Source organism: Somniosus microcephalus, chromosome 13, assembly GCF_052327205.1.
Source record: "Somniosus microcephalus isolate GS21.2 chromosome 13, FLI_Smic_1.0, whole genome shotgun sequence".
NCBI lineage: Eukaryota > Metazoa > Chordata > Chondrichthyes > Squaliformes > Somniosidae > Somniosus > Somniosus microcephalus.
In genome coordinates this window covers 24,355,540-24,376,289 of record NC_140999.1, presented here as the reverse complement: position 1 = coordinate 24,376,289, position 20,750 = coordinate 24,355,540, and the positions used below count along the sequence as shown (strand labels likewise).

Here is a 20,750-nt window from a genome sequence, read left to right as displayed (position 1 = left end):
TGTATGTTTTTCCCATTTAGTGTAGCTTTGGTGATTTAGCGGGCCCCATACTTCACTACCGTACAGTGCAATGGGCAGGATTATGCTGTCAAATATTTTGAGCCAGATTTTGATTGGATTTGGATGTTGTAGAATTTTCTTTTTATTGCATATAGGGCTCTTCGGGCTTTTTCTTTTAGTGCATTCACTGCTATGCTGAAGCTCCCTGATGCTGTAATAGTTAGACCAAGGTAGGTGTAGCTCATAGTGTGTCCTATAGTGGTATCACTGAGGGTAAACTGGTATTTGTTTTCCTGACATCTGGGCCTTTTTGAAAAATCATGATGTTGGTTTTCTTTAGATTTACTGTTAGAGCCCAATTTTGGCAGTATTTGTCGAGTAGGTCTAGTTGTTGCTGTAATCCCTGTTCTGTGGGAGACAGCAGAACCAGGTCGTCCGCATAGAACAGGGATTTCACTTCTCCATCTAGGAGACGGAGACCTGGTGACTCGCTTTGCTCCAGCATGTCTGCTAATTCATTTATGTATATGTTGAACAGGGTCGGGCTCAAATTGCAGCCCTGCCGGACGCCTCTTCTCTGGGTGAAGAAATCGGTGCGTTTGTCTCCAATTTTGACCCCGCATTTGTTTTTCAGATACATTGATTTAATAAGGTCATAGACTTTGCCCCCTATTCCACATTGAAGAAGTTTATAATAGAGCCCTTCGTGCCATATAGAGTCAAAGGCTTTCTTGAAGTCGATGAAACAGGCGAATATTTTCCCATTTTTTGTTTGGTGTATATGTTTTTCAATGAGGGTGTGAAGGGTATAGATATGGTCGGCGGTGCGGTGTTTTGGAAGAAAGCCTATTTGGTTTTTTCTGAGGATATTATGTTTGTTAAGAAAATCAAGTAATCTACTATTTAGAATACTGCAGAATAACTTCCCTAGACAACTGTTGACACAGATGCCGCGGTAGTTATTTGGGTCTGATTTGTTTCCGCTTTTATATATGGGGGAGATTAGTCCTTGGCACCAGATATCGGGAAAAACAGCCTGAACGTAATATGATGTTGAATAATTTGAGTACCGCACCCTGCATCTCCATATTGCTGAACTTGAGCATTTCATTTTTGATGTTGTCTGGGCCACAGGCTTTCTTTAGGTGGAGAGATTTTGTTTTTGTGGCCATTTCTTTCCATGTGATTGGGGAGTCTAGAGGGTTTTGGTTGTCTTTGATTGTTGCTTCTAATGTGTGGAGTTTTTCTGTGACCTGATGTTGACTTGGGTTTGTTTCGTTTATTGGGATGTCTTTGTAGAGGTTTTCAAAATGTGTTCTCCAGATGTCGCCATCTTGGATTGGTAATGCTTGCAATTGTGTTGTACTCAGGTTATTCCACATTTCCCAGAATTGTTTTGGGTTGGTGGAGTTTTCAATTTCTTCTAGTATTTTGTGGGTATAGTTTTGTGTTTTGTTCCTAATGGTGTGTTTATATCTTTTGAGGGTTTCATTGTATCTAGTACGTAGGTCCGGATTGTTTGGTTGGCGATGCTTTCTCTCTCTCTCTCTCTCCCTGCCCCCTCTCTCTCTCTCCCTGCCCCCTCTCTCTCTCTCCTGCCCCCTCTCTCTCTCTCCCTGCCCCCTCTCTCTCTCTCCCTGCCCCTCTCTCTCTCTCCCTGCCCCCTCTCTCTCTCTCTCCTGCCCCCTCTCTCTCTCTCCCTGCCCCCTCTCGTCTCTCTCCCTGCCCCCTCTCTCTCTCTCCCTGCCCCCTCTCTCTCTCTCCCTGCCCCCTCTCTCTCTCTCCCTGGCCCCCTCTCTCTCTCTCCCTGCCCCCTCTCTCTCTCTCCCTGCCCCCTCTCTCTCTCTCCCTGCCCCCTCTCTCTCTCTCCCTGACCCCTCTCTCTCTCTCCCTGCCCCCTCTCTCTCTCTCCTGGCCCCCTCTCTCTCTCTCCCTGCCCCCTCTCTCTCTCTCCCTGCCCCCTCTCTCTCTCTCCCTGCCCCCTCTCTCTCTCTCGCCTGCCCCCTCTCTCTCTCTCCTGCCCCCTCTCTCTCTCTCCCTGCCCCCTCTCTCTCTCTCCCTGCCCCCTCTCTCTCTCTCCCTGCCCCCTCTCTCTCTCTCCCTGCCCCCTCTCTCTCTCTCCCTGCCCCCTCTCTCTCTCTCCCTGCCCCCTCTCTCTCTCTCCCTGCCCCCTCTCTCTCTCTCCCTGCCCCTCTCTCTCTCTCCCTGCCCCTCTCTCTCTCTCCCTGCCCCCCTCTCTCTCTCTCCCTGCCCCTCTCTCTCTCTCTCCTGCCCCCTCTCTCTCTCTCTCCTGCCCCCTCTCTCTCTCTCCCTGCCCCCTCTCTCTCTCTCCCTGCCCCTCTCTCTCTCTCCCTGCCCCTCTCTCTCTCTCTCCTGCCCCCTCTCTCTCTCTCTCCCTGCCCCCTCTCTCTCTCTCTCCCTGCCCCCTCTCTCTCTCTCTCCCTGCCCCCTCTCTCTCTCTCTCCCTGCCCCCTCTCTCTCTCTCTCCCTGCCCCCTCTCTCTCTCTCTCCCTGCCCCCTCTCTCTCTCTCCCTGCCCCCTCTCTCTCTCTCTCCTGCCCCCTCTCTCTCTCTCTCTCCCTGCCCCCTCTCTCTCTCTCTCTCCCTGCCCCTCTCTCTCTCTCTCTCCCTGCCCCTCTCTCTCTCTCCTGCCCCCTCTCTCTCTCTCTCCCTGCCCCCTCTCTCTCTCTCTCCCTGCCCCCTCTCTCTCTCTCTCCCTGCCCCCTCTCTCTCTCTCTCCCTGCCCCCTCTCTCTCTCTCTCCCTGCCCCCTCTCTCTCTCTCTCCCTGCCCCTCTCTCTCTCTCTCCCTGCCCCCTCTCTCTCTCTCTCCCTGCCCCCTCTCTCTCTCTCTCCTGCCCCCTCTCTCTCTCTCCCTGCCCCCTCTCTCTCTCTCTCCCTGCCCCCTCTCTCTCTCTCTCCCTGCCCCCTCTCTCTCTCTCTCCCTGCCCCCTCTCTCTCTCTCTCCCTGCCCCCTCTCTCTCTCTCTCCCTGCCCCCTCTCTCTCTCTCTCCCTGCCCCCTCTCTCTCTCTCTCCCTGCCCCCTCTCTCTCTCTCTCCCTGCCCCTCTCTCTCTCCTGGCCCCTCTCTCTCTCTCCCTGCCCCCTCTCTCTCTCTCCCTGCCCCCTCTCTCTCTCTCCCTGCCCCTCTCTCTCTCTCTCCCTGCCCCCTCTCTCTCTCTCCCTGCCCCCTCTCTCTCTCTCCCTGCCCCCTCTCTCTCTCTCCCTGCCCCCTCTCTCTCTCTCCCTGCCCCCTCTCTCTCTCTCCCTGCCCCTCTCTCTCTCTCCCTGCCCCCTCTCTCTCTCTCCCTGCCCCCTCTCTCTCTCTCCCTGCCCCCTCTCTCTCTCTCCCTGCCCCCTCTCTCTCTCTCCCTGCCCCCGTCCCCCTCTCTCCCTGCCCCCCGACCCCCTCTCTCCCTGCCCCCCGACCCCCTCTCTCCCTGCCCCCCGTCCCCCTCTCTCCCTGCCCCCCGTCCCCCTCTCTCCCTGCCCCCCGTCCCCCTCTCTCCCTGCCCCCCGTCCCCCTGCCCCCCGTCCCCCTCTCTCCCTGCCCCCCGTCCCCCTCTCTCCCTGCCCCCCGTCCCCCTCTCTCCCTGCCCCCCGTCCCCCTCTCTCCCTGCCCCCCGTCCCCCTCTCTCCCTGCCCCCCGTCCCCCCTCTCTCCCTGCTCCTGCCCCCGTCCCCCTCTCTCCCTGCCCCCCGTCCCCCTCTCTCCCTGCCCCCCGTCCCCCTCTCTCCCTGCCCCCCGTCCCCCTCTCTCCCTGCCCCCCCGTCCCCCTCTCTCCCTGCCCCCCGTCCCCCTCTCTCCCTGCCCCCCGTCCCCCTCTCTCCCTGCCCCCCGTCCCCCTCTCTCCCTGCCCCCCGTCCCCCTCTCTCTCCCTGCCCCCGTCCCCCTCTCTCTCTCTCTCCCTGCCCCCCGTCCCCCTCTCTCCCTGCCCCCCTCCCTCTCTCTCTCTCCCTGCCCCCCGTCCCCCTCTCTCCCTGCCCCCCTCTCTCTCTCTCTCTCCCTGCCCCCGTCCCCCTCTCTCCCTGCCCCCCGTCCCCCTCTCTCCCTGCCCCCCTCTCTCTCTCTCTCTCTCTCTCTCTCTCTCTCCCTGCCCCCCGTCCCCCTCTCTCCCTGCCCCCCGTCCCCCTCTCTCTTCCCCCCCCCCCCCCCCCCCTCCCTGCTCTCCCTCTCTGACTCACCTCGGTACCAGAACGGAGTCAGACCGACGCCGGGTGCCCATCGCTCAGAAGCGAGCCCGGCGGTTTACTCATGTTTAACCAGGCGGGCCTTTGGACCTGGTTGGCCGGGCGGCAGTCGAAGGCCTTTCGCTCCGGACTCCCGTGTGCGAGAGCCCGGCAGGTGAAGAAGGGCGGCCGCCATTTTGTGAGGTCGGTGGGAGAGAGAGAGAGGGGGCGGGAAGGAGAGAGAGAGAGAGCCGCCGCTCCTCCAGTCGATGTGTTGCGGGCCGACCCCTGATGAGCGCCCGATCCGCTGAGCCGGAGCTCTCGCCACTGCTCCCTGTCTCTCGGGCCGTGTGGTTTTCTGTTTGCCCGCGCAGCCAGCCAGAGAGAAGAAAAACAAAAGAGATGAAGAGAGACGTGACTGAGTGAACGATCTAATTTAAAGCACCATCTCCCCTGTTAAAAGGTGAGAGCCGGAGGGAGATTTTGCGGGTGAAGAAGGACGGCTGCCAGCGCTTCAGGCCCGGCTGGTCTTTAATGGCCGCCCATCAGCTCAGCTCCCGCTCGGCAGTTTGAAGGATTAAGCCCCGCTCTCAAACGCCATGAAACGCCCCCCAATTGGTCAACCATCACGTCACTCAACTCTAATGAGCGGTAGGATTGGTCAACCGCTAATGAGCGTATTTTTGAACGTTTTTTGTATACTGTCCAAACAATTTTTGTCTGACCAAAAAGTAAATACGCCTATGACACTCCACTGATCATCAGCTTTCTTCTGATATAACATATGTGTAGGTACGCTCTATAACTTTTGAGTGTAAGACGGACGGGCGGGTGACTTCTTCACTAATTGTCACTGTCCCTGGTGTCCTAGGGCCACAAATGGTTCTTGAGCCCCAGCAATCCATTATACCCATTCCTACTTGTGCTCATACTACTTATTTTGTTAGTTTGTCCCTTTTTTTAAATTTGTTCATGGGATGTGGGTTTCGCTGGCAAGGCCGGCATTTATTGCCCATCCCTAATTGCCCTTGATAAGGTGGTGGTGAGCCGCCGCCTTGAACCACTGCAGTCCGTGTGGTGAAGGTACTCCCACAGTGCTGTTACGGAGGGAGTTCCAGGATTTTGACCCATCGTTGATAAAGGAATGACGATATATTTCCAAGTCAGGATGTTACTTGCTTTTGTGTTACTTGCCGAGTAGTTTTCAGCAATAGCCCTGAATGCTGTATAACCCTAAAGAACCTTTTAAATACATTGGAACTTTATTTCTGGAGTTACTTCAATCAAAGTTACAGATAAGGACTATTTGCTACTATGCATTTACAATCTATCATGCTTACTAGAGTAATTAAATAGTCCTGTCTGCTTAATCCCTAAACTAGCATGAAACATGTAAATTTGGTGTGGAAAAATAGAAGTTCAGGACTCAATAAACCTTGTGCATACTAGTACAGTGGACCCTCCTGAACAATGTGTTTCTGGAGCCATTTCTGAGATGTATGTCATGCACTCAGTGCATTTTTTCTGAATTATTTATTAGCGAGGAAACCATTAACCATGTGTGTGAAATGTGAAGTTGCGATCTATATCTGAAGTTAGGGCTGCAATATTATTGAGGCAGAGTACACCTTCCAGAGGCAGGGAGTGCCGCCTTGTGAGGTGGTTCCGGTCCCTGCCCCTGGAGGCAGAGTACTCGTAGTCGCCAAGGTAAAGTGTCAATGAACCCCATGTGCAATCGAGGCTGCAATTTGATTCTGGCCCATGATCAGATGAGTTCTCTGCCTAGCTGTACAGGCCCCTGCAATGCAGTTTCCACTTTGCTGGCCTGTACAGATCTTTTTTCAGGTCCAGGGCCAGAATGAGAAGTTGTGAACTCAATTTGTGACAGCTATGCATTCAGTTATTTTTGATTTTTGCTGCTTTCTAAGGCTGCCCTGCAGATTAACCAGATGAATCCAGCATGTTGGGAACTAGATATATTAATAGACTTGTGTTTAATTAGATCATAGGTGTTTACTTGGCTTAATTGGTAGCACCCTTGCAAGAGTAATAGATAGGATTGGATGTATTTTTTTTTAGTGAGACAGCCAAAACACTGGTTAATCAAGAGTGTTTTACCCTGGTTAGAATTATGATCCAATCTGGCGTTATTGTGTGGATCAGATTTCATAGAAACATAGAAGATAGGAGCAGGAGTAGGCCATTCGGCCCTTCGAGCCTGCTCCGCCATTCAATGAGATCATGGCTAATCATCCAAATTCAGTACCCTGTCCCTGCCTTCTCCCCATATCCCTTGATCCCTTTTGCCTTAAGAAATATATCTAACTCTTTCTTGAATATATTTAATGAACTGGCCTCCGTCGCCCTCTGTGGCAGAGAATTCCACAGGTTCACCACTCTCCGGGTGAAGAAATTCCTCCTCATTTCAGTCCTAAATGGCTTACCCCTTATCCTTAAACTATGACCCCTGGTTCTGGACTCCCCGGCCATCAGAAACATCCTTCCTGCATCTAGTCTGTCCAGGCCTGACAGAATTTTATAGGTTTTGATGAGATCCCCTCTCAATCTCTAAACTCCAGTGAGTATAAGCCCAGTCGACACAATCTCTCCTCCTATGTCATTCCTGCCATCCCAGGTATCAGCCTGGTGAATCTTCGCTGCACTCCTTCCATGGCAAGAACGTCCTTCCTCAGGTAAGGTGACTAAAACTGCACACAATACTCAAGGTGTGGTCTCACCAAGGCCCTGTACAACTGTAGCAAGACATCCTTGTTCCTGTACTCGAACCCTCTTGCTACGAAGGCCAACATACCATTTGCCTTCTTAACCGCCTGCTGCACCTGCATGCTTACCTTCAGCGACTGGTGCACAAGAACACCCAGGTCCCTTTGCACTTCCCCTTCTCCCAATCTATTGCCATTCAAATAATAATCTGCCTTCCTGTTTTTGCCACCAAAGTGGTTAACCTCACATTTATCCACATTATAGTGCATTTGCCATGTTTCTGCCCAATCACCTAACCTGGCCAAATCATACTGGAGTTTCTCGGTATCCTCCTCACAACATACCCTCCCACCCAGCTTTGTGTCGTCTGCAAATTTGGAGATATTCCATCCAATTCCCTCGTCCAGATCATTAATATATATTGTGAACAGCTGGGTCCTAGGACCGATCCTTGCGGTACCCCACTAGTCACTGCCTGCCACTCGGAAAATGACCCGTTTATTCCAACTCTTTGCTTTCTGTCCGCCAACCAGTTCTCTATCCAAGTCAATACCTTGCCCCCAATCCCATGTGCCTTAATTTTGCATGCTAATCTCTTATGTGGGACCTTATCGAAAGCCTTCTGGAAGTCCAAATATACCACATCCACTGGTTCTCCCTTATCTATTTTACCAGTTACATCCTCAAAAATTCCAGTAGATTAGTCGAGCATGATTTACCTTTTGTAAATCCATGTTGACTTTGTCCGATCCTGTCACTGCTTTCCAAGTGCTCTGCTATTACATCTTTTATAATGGACTCTAGCATTTTCCCCACTACCGATGTCAGGCTTACCGGTCTATAATTCCCCACTTTTTCTCTACCACCTTTTTTGAATAGTGGGGTAACATTAGCTACCCTCCAATCCATGGGTACTGTTCCAGAGTCTATCGAGTTCTGGAAGATGACCAGCAATGCATCTATTGTTTCTAGGGCCACTTCCTTAAGTACCCTGGGATGTAGATTATCAGGCCTGGGGATTTATTGGCCTTCAGTCCCATCAATTTCCCTAACCATTTCCCTAGAATTACTGATTTCTTTCAGTTCCACCCTTTCATCAGACCCTATGTTCCCTGGCATCTCTGGGAGGTTATTTGTGTCCTCCTTTGTGAAGACAGAACCAAAATATGTATTTAGTTGGTCTGCCATTTCTTTGTTCCCCATTATAAATTCCCCTGATTCTGACTGCAAGGGACCTACGCTTGACTTCACCAATCTTTTTCTCTTCACATATCTATAAAAGCTTTTACAGTCAGTTTTTATGTTCCCTGCAAGCTTACTCTCGTATTCTATTTTCCCTTTCTTAATTAATCCCTTTGTCCTCCTTTGTTGAATCCTAAACTGCTCCCAATCCTCGGGGTTATTGCTTTTTCTGGCCAATTTATATGTCCTCTCCTTGGATCTTATGCTATCCCTAATTTCCCTTGTTAGCCACAGTTGAGTCACCTTTTTTGTTTTATTTTTATGCCAAACTGGGATGAACAAATTCTGTAGCTCATCCATTCGGTCTTTGAATGTTTGCCATTGCCTATCCACCGTCAATCCTTTGAGTGCCATTCCCCAATCAATCCTACCCAACTCGCTCCTCAGACCATTGTAGTTTCCTTTATTTAAATTGAGGACACTAGTCTCTGAGTCAACTACTTCATTCTCCATTTAATGAAGAATTCGATCATATTATGATCGCTCCGACCCAAGGGGCCTCCTACAACAAGATTGCTAATTAATCCTTTCTCGTTACATAATACCCAGTCTAAGATGGCCTGATCTCTGGTTTCCTCGACATATTGGTCCAGGAAACCATCCCGTAAACACTCCAGGAATTCCTCCTCCACGGTATTGTTACTAATTTGGTTGGCCCAATCTATATGTAGATTAAAGTCACCCATGATGACTGCTGTGCCCTTATTGCACGCTTCTTTAATTTCTCTTTTAATGCCATCCCCAACCTCCGCCTTACTGTTTGGAGGTCTATATACCACTCCCACTAATGTTTTTGTCCCCTTAGTATTTCTCAATTCTACCCATACAGATTCCACATCATCAGAGCTAATATCCTTCATTACAATTGTGTTAATCCCTTCTTTAACCAGTAATGCTACCCCACCTCCCTTTCCTTTTTGCCTATCTTTCTTGAATATCGAATACCCCTGGATGTTGAGTTCCCAGTCCTGGCCTTCCTTGAGCCACGTTTCCGTAATCCCAACCAAATCATATTTGTTTACCTCTATTTGTGCAGCCAATTCATCCACCTTATTACAAATGGTCCTTGCATTAAGACACAAAGCCTTCAAGCTTGTTTTTTTAATGCTCTTAGACCTATTAGAATTATTATTTACTGTGGCCACGTTTGATTTAAACTGTTGAATTATCTGACTCACTTTTGTTTTTCTCCTTCCTATCTTTTGCTTTTATCCTTGTTTCCCTTTCCTGTCTCCCTGCTCAGGTTCCCAACCCCCTGCCATTTTAGTTTAAACCCTCCCCCACAGCACTAGCAAACACTCCCCCTAGGACATCGGTTCCAGCCCTGCCCAGGTGCAAACCGTCTGGTTTGAACTGGTCCCACCTCCCCCAGAACCGGTTCCAATGTCCCAGGAACTTGAATCCCTCCCCCTGGCACCATTCCTCTAGCCACGTATTCATCTGAAGTATCCTTCTATTTCTACTCTGACTAGCACGTGGCACTGGTAGCAATCCTGAGATTACTACCTTTTGAGGTCCTGTTTTTTTAAATTTATCTCCTAACTCCCTATATTCCGCTTTTAGGACCTCATCCCGCTTTTTACCTATATCGCTGGTGTCTATATGCACCACGACAACTGGCTGTTCACCCTCCCCTTCCAAGATGTTCTGCAGCTGCTCGGAGACATCCTTGACCCTTGCACCAGAGAGGCAACATACCATCCTGGAGTCTCGTTTGTGACCGCAGAAACGCCTATCTATTCCCCTTACAATTGAATCCCCTATTACTACAGCTCTACCCCTCTTTTTCCTCCCATTCTGTGCAGCAGAGCCACCCCTGGTGCCAGGAAGTTGGCTGCTGCTGCCTTCCTCTGATAAGCCATCCCCCCAACAGTACTCAAAGTGGTGTATCTGTTGGCGAGGGGGATGGCCACAGGGGACCCTTGCACTACCTGCCTGCGCCTAGTACTCTGCCTGTTGGTCACCCGTTCCCTTTCTTCCTGTCCAACCTCTACCTGCGGTGTGTCCAACTCCGTAAACGTGCTATTCACGATGTCCCAAGCATCGTGAACGCTCCAGTATGCATCCAATCGCAGCTCCAGTACCGCAATGCGGTCTGTCAGCTTTTGGAAATGAAGAAAATCAGAGTTATGCCTTTTTAAACTACATTTTTCAGTAACCTGTTTCAGTGAGGCTCATTGGGGGGAAAAAGACCTGCATTTATATAGCGCCTTTCACCACCTCCGGACGTCCCAAAGCACTTTACAGCCTTTTAAGTACTTTTTTTACATAGAAACATAGACATAGAAGATAGGAGCAGGAGTAGGCCATTTGGCCCCTCGAGCCTGCGCCGCCATTCAATGAGATCATGGCTGATCATCCAAATTCAGTACCCTGTCCCTGCTTTCTCTCCATATCCCTTGATCCCTTTAGCCTTAAGAAATATATCTAACTCCTTCTTGAATATATTTAATGAATTGGCCTCCACTGCCTTCTGTGGTAGAGAATTCCACGGGTTCACCACTCTCTGGGTGAAGAAATTCCTCCTCATCTCTGTCCTAAATGAAGTGTAGTCACTGTTGTAATGTAGAAAATGGTGATTGGTGTATATGTTACAAGTATCACTGGGAAAATGATTATTGATCTGAAAACATATTTGGTTTAAGTCTTTGTTTACATCATTTTTGAACTCCTATCCTCACTGTTGTGTTTGAACTATTTATTCACTCTGTCAGTCTGATTTGGATACAAAATTATCATCAAACACTAAATCTGCCTAAGACGACTCAGTCACTCCATGCTGTCCAAGCTATTTGGGATGTAATTGGTACCTCCTGTAGACTGTCAACAAGCAGTAAAGAGTTTGTGAGCTTTACTTATTTATTTGTAAAATCTTTTAAAACAGAATTTATTGATCACTCCTCTCGCTGGAGGAAGCTCTACAGCCCCACAACCCAGCTGGTCTTGGGTCTCTTGGGATCAGGCATGCGACAGAGGCCGTAGTGAACCTGTAGATTTTGCTGTTGTGCCAAAAGGCTGTCTGGGAGATAAGTTCAGGATATAGGTAGGTGATGCACACAGCTACAGTCTGATCGCTTCACCCATGTTTTAAATGTGCTTCAAAACGGAAGGAATGAGGGTCTAGTGAATCGTTTAAAATAGAATCGGCATTTTCATCAAACAGGTGAATGGACAGACCAGCTTTAAATAAAGCTTTGACAACTGGCTCAACAGATGTGTTTGTGAAACATTGCATGCTGCAGAGTCTTAACTGGCCACTTTATAGTGATATTGACCATGAGAAAATGGCCAGGTTAAGTCCGGGAACAAGACCTTAATGACACAATGAGCGGGATGGGATCAGTGTCTGCTTCTTGTTCTTCGTTCTTGACATTCTTATGAAGACGGGGTAAATCGAACTGTCGAGGGCTGAGGCTGCAGCTGTGTAGGATGTAGCCTTTTGGTACATTTACCACAGTCTGTCCTTGCACCTGGTGATAACACATCTTGATGTAAAAACCCCAAGCTGTCCAGACAGAATGAACTGTTAAAACAATTTCTAAAGATTTGATAAATAGATATTTTACTGGCATTACAGTTATTGATCTGTGTAGCAAATCCTAACGACACATATTGTTTGCTTGGGACTTTGGAACGTGATCACCCCTTAAAAGAAAGACGCATTTATATAGTGTGTTTCAGGACATTCCAAAGCGCTTTACAGCCAATTAAGTCCTTTTGACGTGTAGTCACTTGTAATGTAGGAAACGCAACAGCTAATTTGCGCTCAGCAAGCTCCCACAAACAGTGAAATAAATGACCAGGTAATCTGTTTTAGTAATGTTGGTTGAGGGATAAATATTGACCAGGACACCGAGAGAACGCCACCTGCTCCTCTTCGAATAGTGCCATGGCATCTTTACGTCCACTTGAGAGAGCAGACGGAACCTTGGTTTAACATCTCATCCGAAAGATGGCGCCTCCGATAGTGCAGCACTCCTTCAGTACTACACAGAAATGCTAGCTTAGATTATATGCTCAAATCTCGAGTGGGTTTTGAACCCAAAACATTCTGACTTGGAGGCAAAGTGCTGCCACTGAGCCGCCACTGAGCCAAGGCGGACGCCTTAAATGGCAGCAGTGGTTACTCATAAGTGAAACTGCACTTATAAACTTTATTGAATTCAAATGACAATAAGCCTTATTCAATGGCTTTGCCTATTTAGACTTGCACACGTCTGAAAACCTTATGCTAGTCATTTCTGTAATATAGCTGTTGAAAACTGGACCTGGAAGTCCAAATGGAAACCACAGTAGCTTAAATTCTCAGTTTAGTGATGGATAGGACACCCAGATTTAGAGTGTGATCGAAGCAGATTTCTGGCTTTAAGTAGGAAAATCACTATCTTGGCACCTGTTGTGTTGGTGTGCATCAGGTACAGGTGATGTGCATTATCTGGTACTTAAGTCCAAGGCCTACTGTGCACCTGTAATGCATAGTGTGGTATAATGTAGTGGAAAAAGCACCTATGCAGCTGAGGGTTAGCATGCCAGACATGTGCTTGCCTCATTAAGACCTCAAGAAAAATACTGAATGCCTTGGCCCATAGTGAAGTCTCAGTACCTGAACACCACTTTGTAAAAGGGGCACTGGCTGGTTGGTCTGTGTACACATGGTAGTTCCTATTCCTTAACGGGGAGCTTGCTTGATAGTTGCATCATGTAGTTGGCCCATTATGGTGTCCTTGGATTTGATCGCTGCAGCTATTGAAACCTGCTAAACTCTGCACCTCATTTACTGCTGGTACATTGGCCAAAGGAACTGAACCAGGGCTCTGCCTAAATAGGACATCCCGGTCCCATAGGCCATCCCTTTTGTAGCTGCTGGTTCATGCTGGAGCAAGGGTATGAATTGAAGGCCAATCTGTGCATCCAAGGTGATTGCAACCTGATGCAACTTACACAACCATACTCTGTAAAGGACCATTGTCATGGAACAGGTGGAGAAAAAGAGAACCAGCCACAACCAGTGACAAGAGGATCCAGCCATCAGCCACCTTGAGTGAGTCTATGTAAATGCTGGTACCTTGTGTTGGCTAATGTTGTTTTGATGTGTTTTCCTTGTCACTTTTTATGGGTGACAGGACAGACACATGGGACATTATGACAATACAACAACAACTTGTATTTATATAGCGCCTTTAATGTAGTAAAACGTTCCAAGGCACTTTACAGGAGTTTTATCGAGCAAAATTTGACCGAGCCACCTAAAGGAGATATTGGGGCAGATTGGTCACAGACATAGGTTTTCAGGAGCATCTTAAAGGAGGTTGGAGAGGTTTAGGGAGGGAACTCCACAGCTTAGGGCCTCGGCAGATGAAGGCACGGCCTGCAACGGTGGAGCAATTAAAATCAGGGATGCTCAAGAGGCCAGAATTGGAGGAGCGCAGATATCTCGGAGGGTTGTGGGGCTGGAGCAGGTTACAGAGATGGGGAGGGGCGAGGCCATGGGGAGATTGAAAACCAGGATGAGAATTTTAAAATCGTGGTGTTGCTTAATGCAGAGCACAGTGCTAAAATATGGACATTCCTATGAATTTGAAAAGTAAATAAACAGTAGCTGTAGTGATGTGCAACCTCCCTCTGTGAAGTTCCACCAAGCTTATGATGAAGTCCTATTAAGATACATTGTAAGGGAGCATTGCAAAATTAAGCACAGTGTGAGCACGCTTACCACTGACATCTGCCCCTAGGATCTGGTTAGGTGAGACAACTTTCACTCTGCCAACTATCTCTTTCCAGGATAACTTGTCCTACTGATCAGAGAGGAAAACCCCTCTGCTCCAAAAAGGATCTCAATTTTTTTTCTTGCAAATTCAACAGCAGGACCTCTGAAGCTGCACCTGGAAAGGTATAATTTGTCATCTTGAGCTTGCAGCCATTTCTGCCCTTCAGTAGCAGTACAGCTTTAAAGCAACCAGCAGCCCTTTAGGAACTGCTGGTACCAGAAATTGTGGTCACTTTGCTTCAGGTGTTGTGCGCTATTAAGCGATCACTGCGATATTAAGCAAAGGAACCTGCTCTCGCATAGGTCACCTCATGCAGCATAGGTGCATGCAGCAACAAAGAGCAATACTGCTGCTGCTACCGTGATGGGATTGCATTAATTGGCTCCTAATATATATTTCAAACTAAATTTTAGATAGGACAATATATTGTGCATTTAAAATGAAACTTTGCTCAACTGCTTTTTTCGTATGGTGGAAAGTGAGACAGTACACATCTGTCTCAAGATAACTATTGGTTTTGAGGCAAGACCCGTTCCTTATGGTATTGTTGATTGCCTATACGTATAAATTAATTGCATCAGAAATTACCTCATGACTTTGAGATGTTAATGCAGTGTGAGCTTGAAGTCTCATACTGGTGCCAAGCTATCTGTTTGAGAACAGCTAAGCTATTCGATATGCAAGCCGACTGTCATAAATAAATAAAGCTCATCAGATTCCGGAAGCTGTCTGTTTACGCTCTAAAAGCCTGAAAGCTAAAGTTGATTATAAACAAGTTTACATGCCTAGTGTGAAAGGACTGTTTTGACCTGTGATGCCAAAAGTTAGCTTATAGAATAATAGGCTTTCCTATTCTGTAGTTCTCTTGTTTCCATCTTGTGGTGGCCAGTCCTTGGAGCAAAGAAGCATTCATATTATAATCATCAAAAAATCAGTAAAAAGTCTGAACATATCTGCCAGTTATTATTTTTGAGACAGTTTATAAATCGAGCATTGCTGATTGTTCTGTTGTCTTTTCATTTCTGCGCAATTTAAAAATTGGTGTAAATAAACCTGTTAATGTTGGAGATGCCAGGAGTGCATGGTGGGCAGTCCATGTAACCTGTAGCATGTAATATTTGGGTAAAAGGCTAATTGTTCATCCTGTGGCACACCATTTCCACTCAACACGCTTGGTTGTAAGTTTTAAGTCAAGAGACAAGGGATTGCTTATGGAAACTGCATTTTGCTGTGAACACAAATGGAGAGAGTTAGGGTTGAGCCCAAATTGTAAGATAGAGCTTTTCCCTTAAACTATCAAATGACTTGGACATCAATTGTTCTTTATAAATCCCATTTCTATCATCAAGATCAGACTTGTGTAACCGTGATCTTAAGTTCACAATGCAGTGAAACACCTATGTAGCAATGAATGCATCTGGTCAGTGTAGATGAGTAGTTTCTCCAAAACTGGTTTCGCTGTCTATATTTTGATAAAGTTGTGCTGAGTGAACCTGGGATATGAGTGATGTAAACACTTCATAATCACTGAGGCAACAGGCAGGTTTGTGCATGGAGATTGTCAAAGTTTTGCTGTTGTGCCTGTGCAGGAAACTGACTCACTGTAAAAATAGGAGTCAAAGTCCTGGTACACTCCGTGCTGGCACCTCTGACACTTAGATTAAAAAAAGAGCACAGAAAGCCTCACTCCTGGTGTAGAATTTGTGTTGCTGAGTAATTCACATTTGAGTGGGAGAGTATTATTAATTTGCTTACAGAAAGTATAATGTTACAGTAAGGTAATTTTGGCAGTTCAATAATTAAGATAATCCAATACAGCAGACCCCTCTCTACATTATTGGTTTGGGAACTATGCTAACAGCTGTTTTAATGAATGGTTTTCATAGTTAGGGCTCTTTTAAAGTATGATTATTCTATTAGTAGGGGTCTGTAAATAATGGATGTTATATGTATGGTGAAATGAATTGGGCTGTTACTCTATATTACACTAGATTATGTGAAAGAATAAAGGAGAATTTGGACTGGCTAAAAATCGGATGCCTATGCGATTCCATTCGCTCTCCGAACTTGGTGTTGAAATAAGCTGCAGAAAAATTGAGAAAATCACAGCCACTGACCTGAAAATCAATATAAAAATCTCATCAATGAGTTCTTTGCTGTGCATTTTTTTTTTTAAACATGGATGGGTCCACTTTGTCATGAAACTTCACTGTGTACAATAGGGTGACCAAATCTGCTTAGACAAAATTCCAGCAGATTTCACCACAGGACCTCCCACCTCCAACCACTCTGGGCCCCCCCCCCCCCCCCCTCGTTTCTGCCATTGGTTGCCAGACACATCAATGGTCTTGGAAATTGGTGGCTGCAATACCCACAATCCTCTGGGCTCCAGGGACTGCTCTATCACGTTTACCGGTTAAAACGTGCATATCGCAGGGGCACGGTGTAGCCCTGGGCACGGTGTATCCCTGCTGTTTGTTGGGAATGCAGCTGGGGTGCAATGGGAGAAGAAATTCCTCCCGGGTTGCTTGCAGGAGTATCCAGTCGATTAGTCTTTTTATACCCGGGAGACTCCAGGGCAATCCGGGAGGGTTGTACACAACCCTCGTAGTAGAACAGTCCCTGGTGCATTGAAATTCACAATAAACACTAACCTTTTCACACCATGTTACATTCATTGTTACAGGGCAATTCCTCGTTCTATTTGAGTTTTGCGCCTTTGTGAACTCAATGAATTCAAACACATTTACAGTATAATTTTTTTTTCATCCAGCGTACATTGTGTTTAGATCATGTATTACATTGACTTAATTCATATAATTAATTAAATATTTGAGTATAGCAAATCCATCTCAAGAACAGTGTGGCATCCTGAGTTCAGCGCCATACGCAAGATGTGACATCACTGAGTGGAAACCCAACTCCATTTGACTGCATTTGTCTGTATTTAGTGCATTCTGGTATCTGATTAATTACTGTAACCACATCACCAGCCTGCTGTAGAACAGGAGCCAAAAAATCCAACTCTCTTCTTCCTCCCCCCCCCCCCCCCCCCCACCAAATGTTAGCTGATACTGTTGACGGTTTCCTCTCCTCAGGTACTGTCCCTCTCCCCATCAAATCTGCTGTCAACACCCCACTCGTCAAAATAAAACCCCACCCTTGACCCCTCAATCCTTGCAAACTACTGCCTCATCAGCCTCCTTTTCCTCTCCTGTCCAGTCGCCTCCCAAATCCTTGCCCTTCTTTCCTGCAACTCCATGTTTGAAGCCCTTCCAATCAAGTTTCTGCTCCTGCCACAGCAGTGAAATGATCCTCATCAAAGTCACAAATCCTTGTGACTGTAACCGTGGAAAAAATCTATCCCTTCTCCTCCTTCTCGATCTGTCTTCAGCCTTTGACAGGGTTGGCCACACCATCCTCCTTCAACGCCTCTACTCTGTTGTCCAGCTGAGTGGAACTGCCCTCGCCTGGTTCCATTCCTATCTAATTGGTCGTAGCCAGAGAATCGCATGCAATGGCTTCTCTGCCCGCTCCTGCACCCTTACCTCGAGTTCCCCAAGGAGTTATCCTTGGCTATTTCTCATCTACATACTGCCTCTTGGCGACCTCATTGGAAAACACGACGTCAGGTTCCACATGTACGCTGACGACACCCAGCTCTACCTCGCCACAATCTCTCTTGAATTTTTTACTGTCTCTGATTTGTCGCGCTGCTTGTCTGAGACTAAACTGGCTGTTAAGGCCTTGTGATTATGCTGAGCACATTGTGTTGCTTTGCAATAAGAATATTGCATTGTTCAGAGTAGCACATTCTGTAAAATTCTACTCCTGTGAATGTACATTGTTGGGAAAAATAGGTTAATGTTACCTTCTGAGATCAAAGCTGCAACATTCACAGAATCACGGGCCAGCTTTGGCTTACGAGTACTTTACTGCCTTGTAAGTGATTATATCTGGTAGCTACAAAATGGGATCTTGAGCCTAATGGATAGATCAGGTCCATGGTACAGCATCAAGACTGCACATACACTTATTGTAGACATATTGGCCCGGATTTTGTGGTCAGTGGCAAAGTGACGGCGCTCACCACTGCCCACAAAGTTTTAGCGGGCTCTGTGTCGCCGATTTCACCTTTTCTGCGTCAGTTTCATTCTGTGCCATCTATAGGGATTCTCTGGTATCCAGCAACAGTGATGTCACCAAGCAGGCAAAGCAGCCAATCACATTGAAAAATTCTCAGACAGCAAACCTGGAAGTAAAAAGCAGGTTTTATCATTCGCTTTTTAATAATTTTACAGAAAGCGAAATAAAAATTGGGACATACATATGGGATTAAGGCAGAAACAGAAATATCAAAGTTTAAAAATATATATATTTTTATTATGGAATGGAGGAAATAGACTTCACAGTATAAAATTTGTTTTCAGGGCCAGAGAGGTTGTTCAGTAATTATGACTTAATACACCATTAAAAATTCAGTTACACCTCATTCAATAAGGTGTAACTTTTTCAAGGGTTTTTTACAGCTAGAATAGAGCATAAAAAGTTGAAGTCCGTGTCAATTCAGTGATTTCTATTTGATTCCATCTGCCAGCAGTGCAACAGCACACCTGTTGCAGGAGCAAGGTATCACTCTCAGCAGCTTCTGGATTTCCACGTTTAACTGTGCATGTGCAGACTCCAGGAGTTGCTGTCGGCTTTACACAGTAATGACGGCGATCGTTAACCGTTTCGCCATCATTACAACCGCAAATTCCGGGCCATTGGTCCGGGTCCTAACTTATGGCTGGATGTATTCCTGGAGGTTTAATCACATGACTTCCTTCCTCCAACTGCCCCGCCCCCATGCTCTCCCCATTGGTCGCCCAACATGTCCAGCCTCATGACACAAAGCCTTCCCACACCAACTGGAAAGCGAGCAAACTCTTCAATACCCGATTGGATGATTCTTGACGGTCAGTCAAACAGCCTTTTCCTTCCCAACTTCAACATTTGTATAACTAATAAACGAAAGTGCTTGAAAGAAAATTAATTTTTTGAATGCCCCTATGATTTTTCCTCCTGGGTTGCTCCTGACAGTCTCCTGGAGATTAATCTTCAAGACTCCAGGATAATGCTGGAGGGTTTTGCAACCCTACCCTAATGGTGTAAAATATCCTGAACTACCTGTTTATGGTCTTTAGTGTGCAATTGGAATTCTACCATGTCAAATATCTGTTTCTGGAATCTTTCTCTCTCACTGTTTAAATAAGGTGCCTCTCAGTGCCAGAAAGCATTTCTATTTACTCCACAGATCCAGTGCATTATAGTGACACTTTCTGGACCTCCCTACCTGTGGAGTTTCCTACCTCAGAATGCTAGCACTAATAAAATGGCTTTGCTATTGGCTTGTAAATGTACTTTTTTTTTTGCTTCCAGGTTCACCCTTCTCTTCTCCCATGGGAATGCAGTGGATTTGGGTCAGATGAGCAGCTTCTACATCGGTCTAGGCACCAGAATCAACTGTAATATCTTCTCCTATGACTACTCAGGGTATGGAGTCAGCAATGGAAAACCTTCTGAGAAGAACCTGTATGCTGATATTGATGCTGCTTGGCAGGCGTTAAGGACCAGGTATGTTTTATCAGACGTTTTACTAAACATTGAAGGAGCTCATTACTTATGTAAAAATTTCTCATCTTATTGTAGTTTGCATGTTTTGCTAATTGCTTTGTAAGTTATAAAGTTCATTAAGGTGCTGACATATTTGGCGGATAGAATGCTGGTGACTGTAGAACATGTGAAGTATAATCCGTGAGTGATAGTGTTGAAATACCTGACTCTTCAGTTAATTCAGAATTGTCTATATTTTTGAATGGGTCTTGTTTTTATAGTGGTTTTGAGTGATACCCAGCAATGCTTTAGGATGTGGAATAGAGTATAGATTTTAGTGTTGCCATGCTAGTGTAGAGTCTTGCACATGCTGAGTGGATATTATTTTGTGACCATCACGATCATGCTCTTACCACAATATTGTGTAATGTATTTTATCATAAGATTTGGTGTTAGCCATGCATATTAAGGCAGGAAGTTCCAGGACAGATTCTATTCTTGATGTGGTCCTTATGAAAATCTATTTCAGGTGGCCAGGAATAGGAAGGAGAGAGAGAGAAAGAACTTGCATTTATTTAGCACCTCATCGTGTCTTCAGGATGTCCCAAAGATCTCTTCAACTAGAGGATTACTTCATGAAGTGCAGGCAATGCTGTTACATGGTTAAACAAAGCAGCCAATTTGCACACCGCAAAGTCCCACAAACAGCAACTGAATGAATGACCAGATAATCTGTTTTTGGTGGTGTTTGTCGAGAAGTGTTGGCCAGGACACTGAGATAGCTCCCTGCTTTTCTTTGATTAGTATCATGGAATCTTTTATATCCATCTGAACAGGCACACCCATTCGATAGATGGCACCGTGGTGTTATATTGAAGGGTTAGTCTAGATTATTTGCTCAAATCTGTAGTGGGATTTGAACGCATGAGCTGCTGCCTCAGGTAAGAGTGCTGCTATCACAATTTGGGGGTTTTTGTGCTAGATATTTTCTCATGTTCAGCATCACCGGGCTCTCTCTCTCAGCAGACCTTGCATCCTATGATTCAGAGTGCATATTTTACCATAAAATATCTAATTAAACAAAAACCCAGGGATTGTAACAGAGACCCTTGGTCCATATACTAGCTACTGAAATATTGCAAATGCCATCATTTGCGTTCCTGTCTCGTTACAGAAGGTGGACTGAAAAGCACTCTTAACAAGTCCGGCACAGCTCCAAACTGACAACTGGTTTATTTTACATAAATGAACAGTAT

General features: G+C 46.5%; 1 protein-coding gene across 2 annotated transcripts in view; it reads left to right on the top strand.

Moving 5' to 3' along the window:
- The window catches only part of LOC147108138 (alpha/beta hydrolase domain-containing protein 17B-like), an 80,786-nt gene that overhangs the window by 20,484 nt on the left and 39,552 nt on the right, over positions 1-20,750 (top strand). The window contains exons 2-3 of one of the 2 annotated variants that reach the window (XM_086004637.1): positions 19,321-19,515; positions 20,024-20,134. In XM_086004637.1, the coding sequence (XP_085860763.1) occupies positions 19,321-19,515; positions 20,024-20,134 (306 nt within the window). The remainder of the gene's footprint in view (positions 1-19,320; positions 19,516-20,023; positions 20,135-20,750) is intronic. The other variant, XM_086004639.1, reaches the window with a different exon arrangement.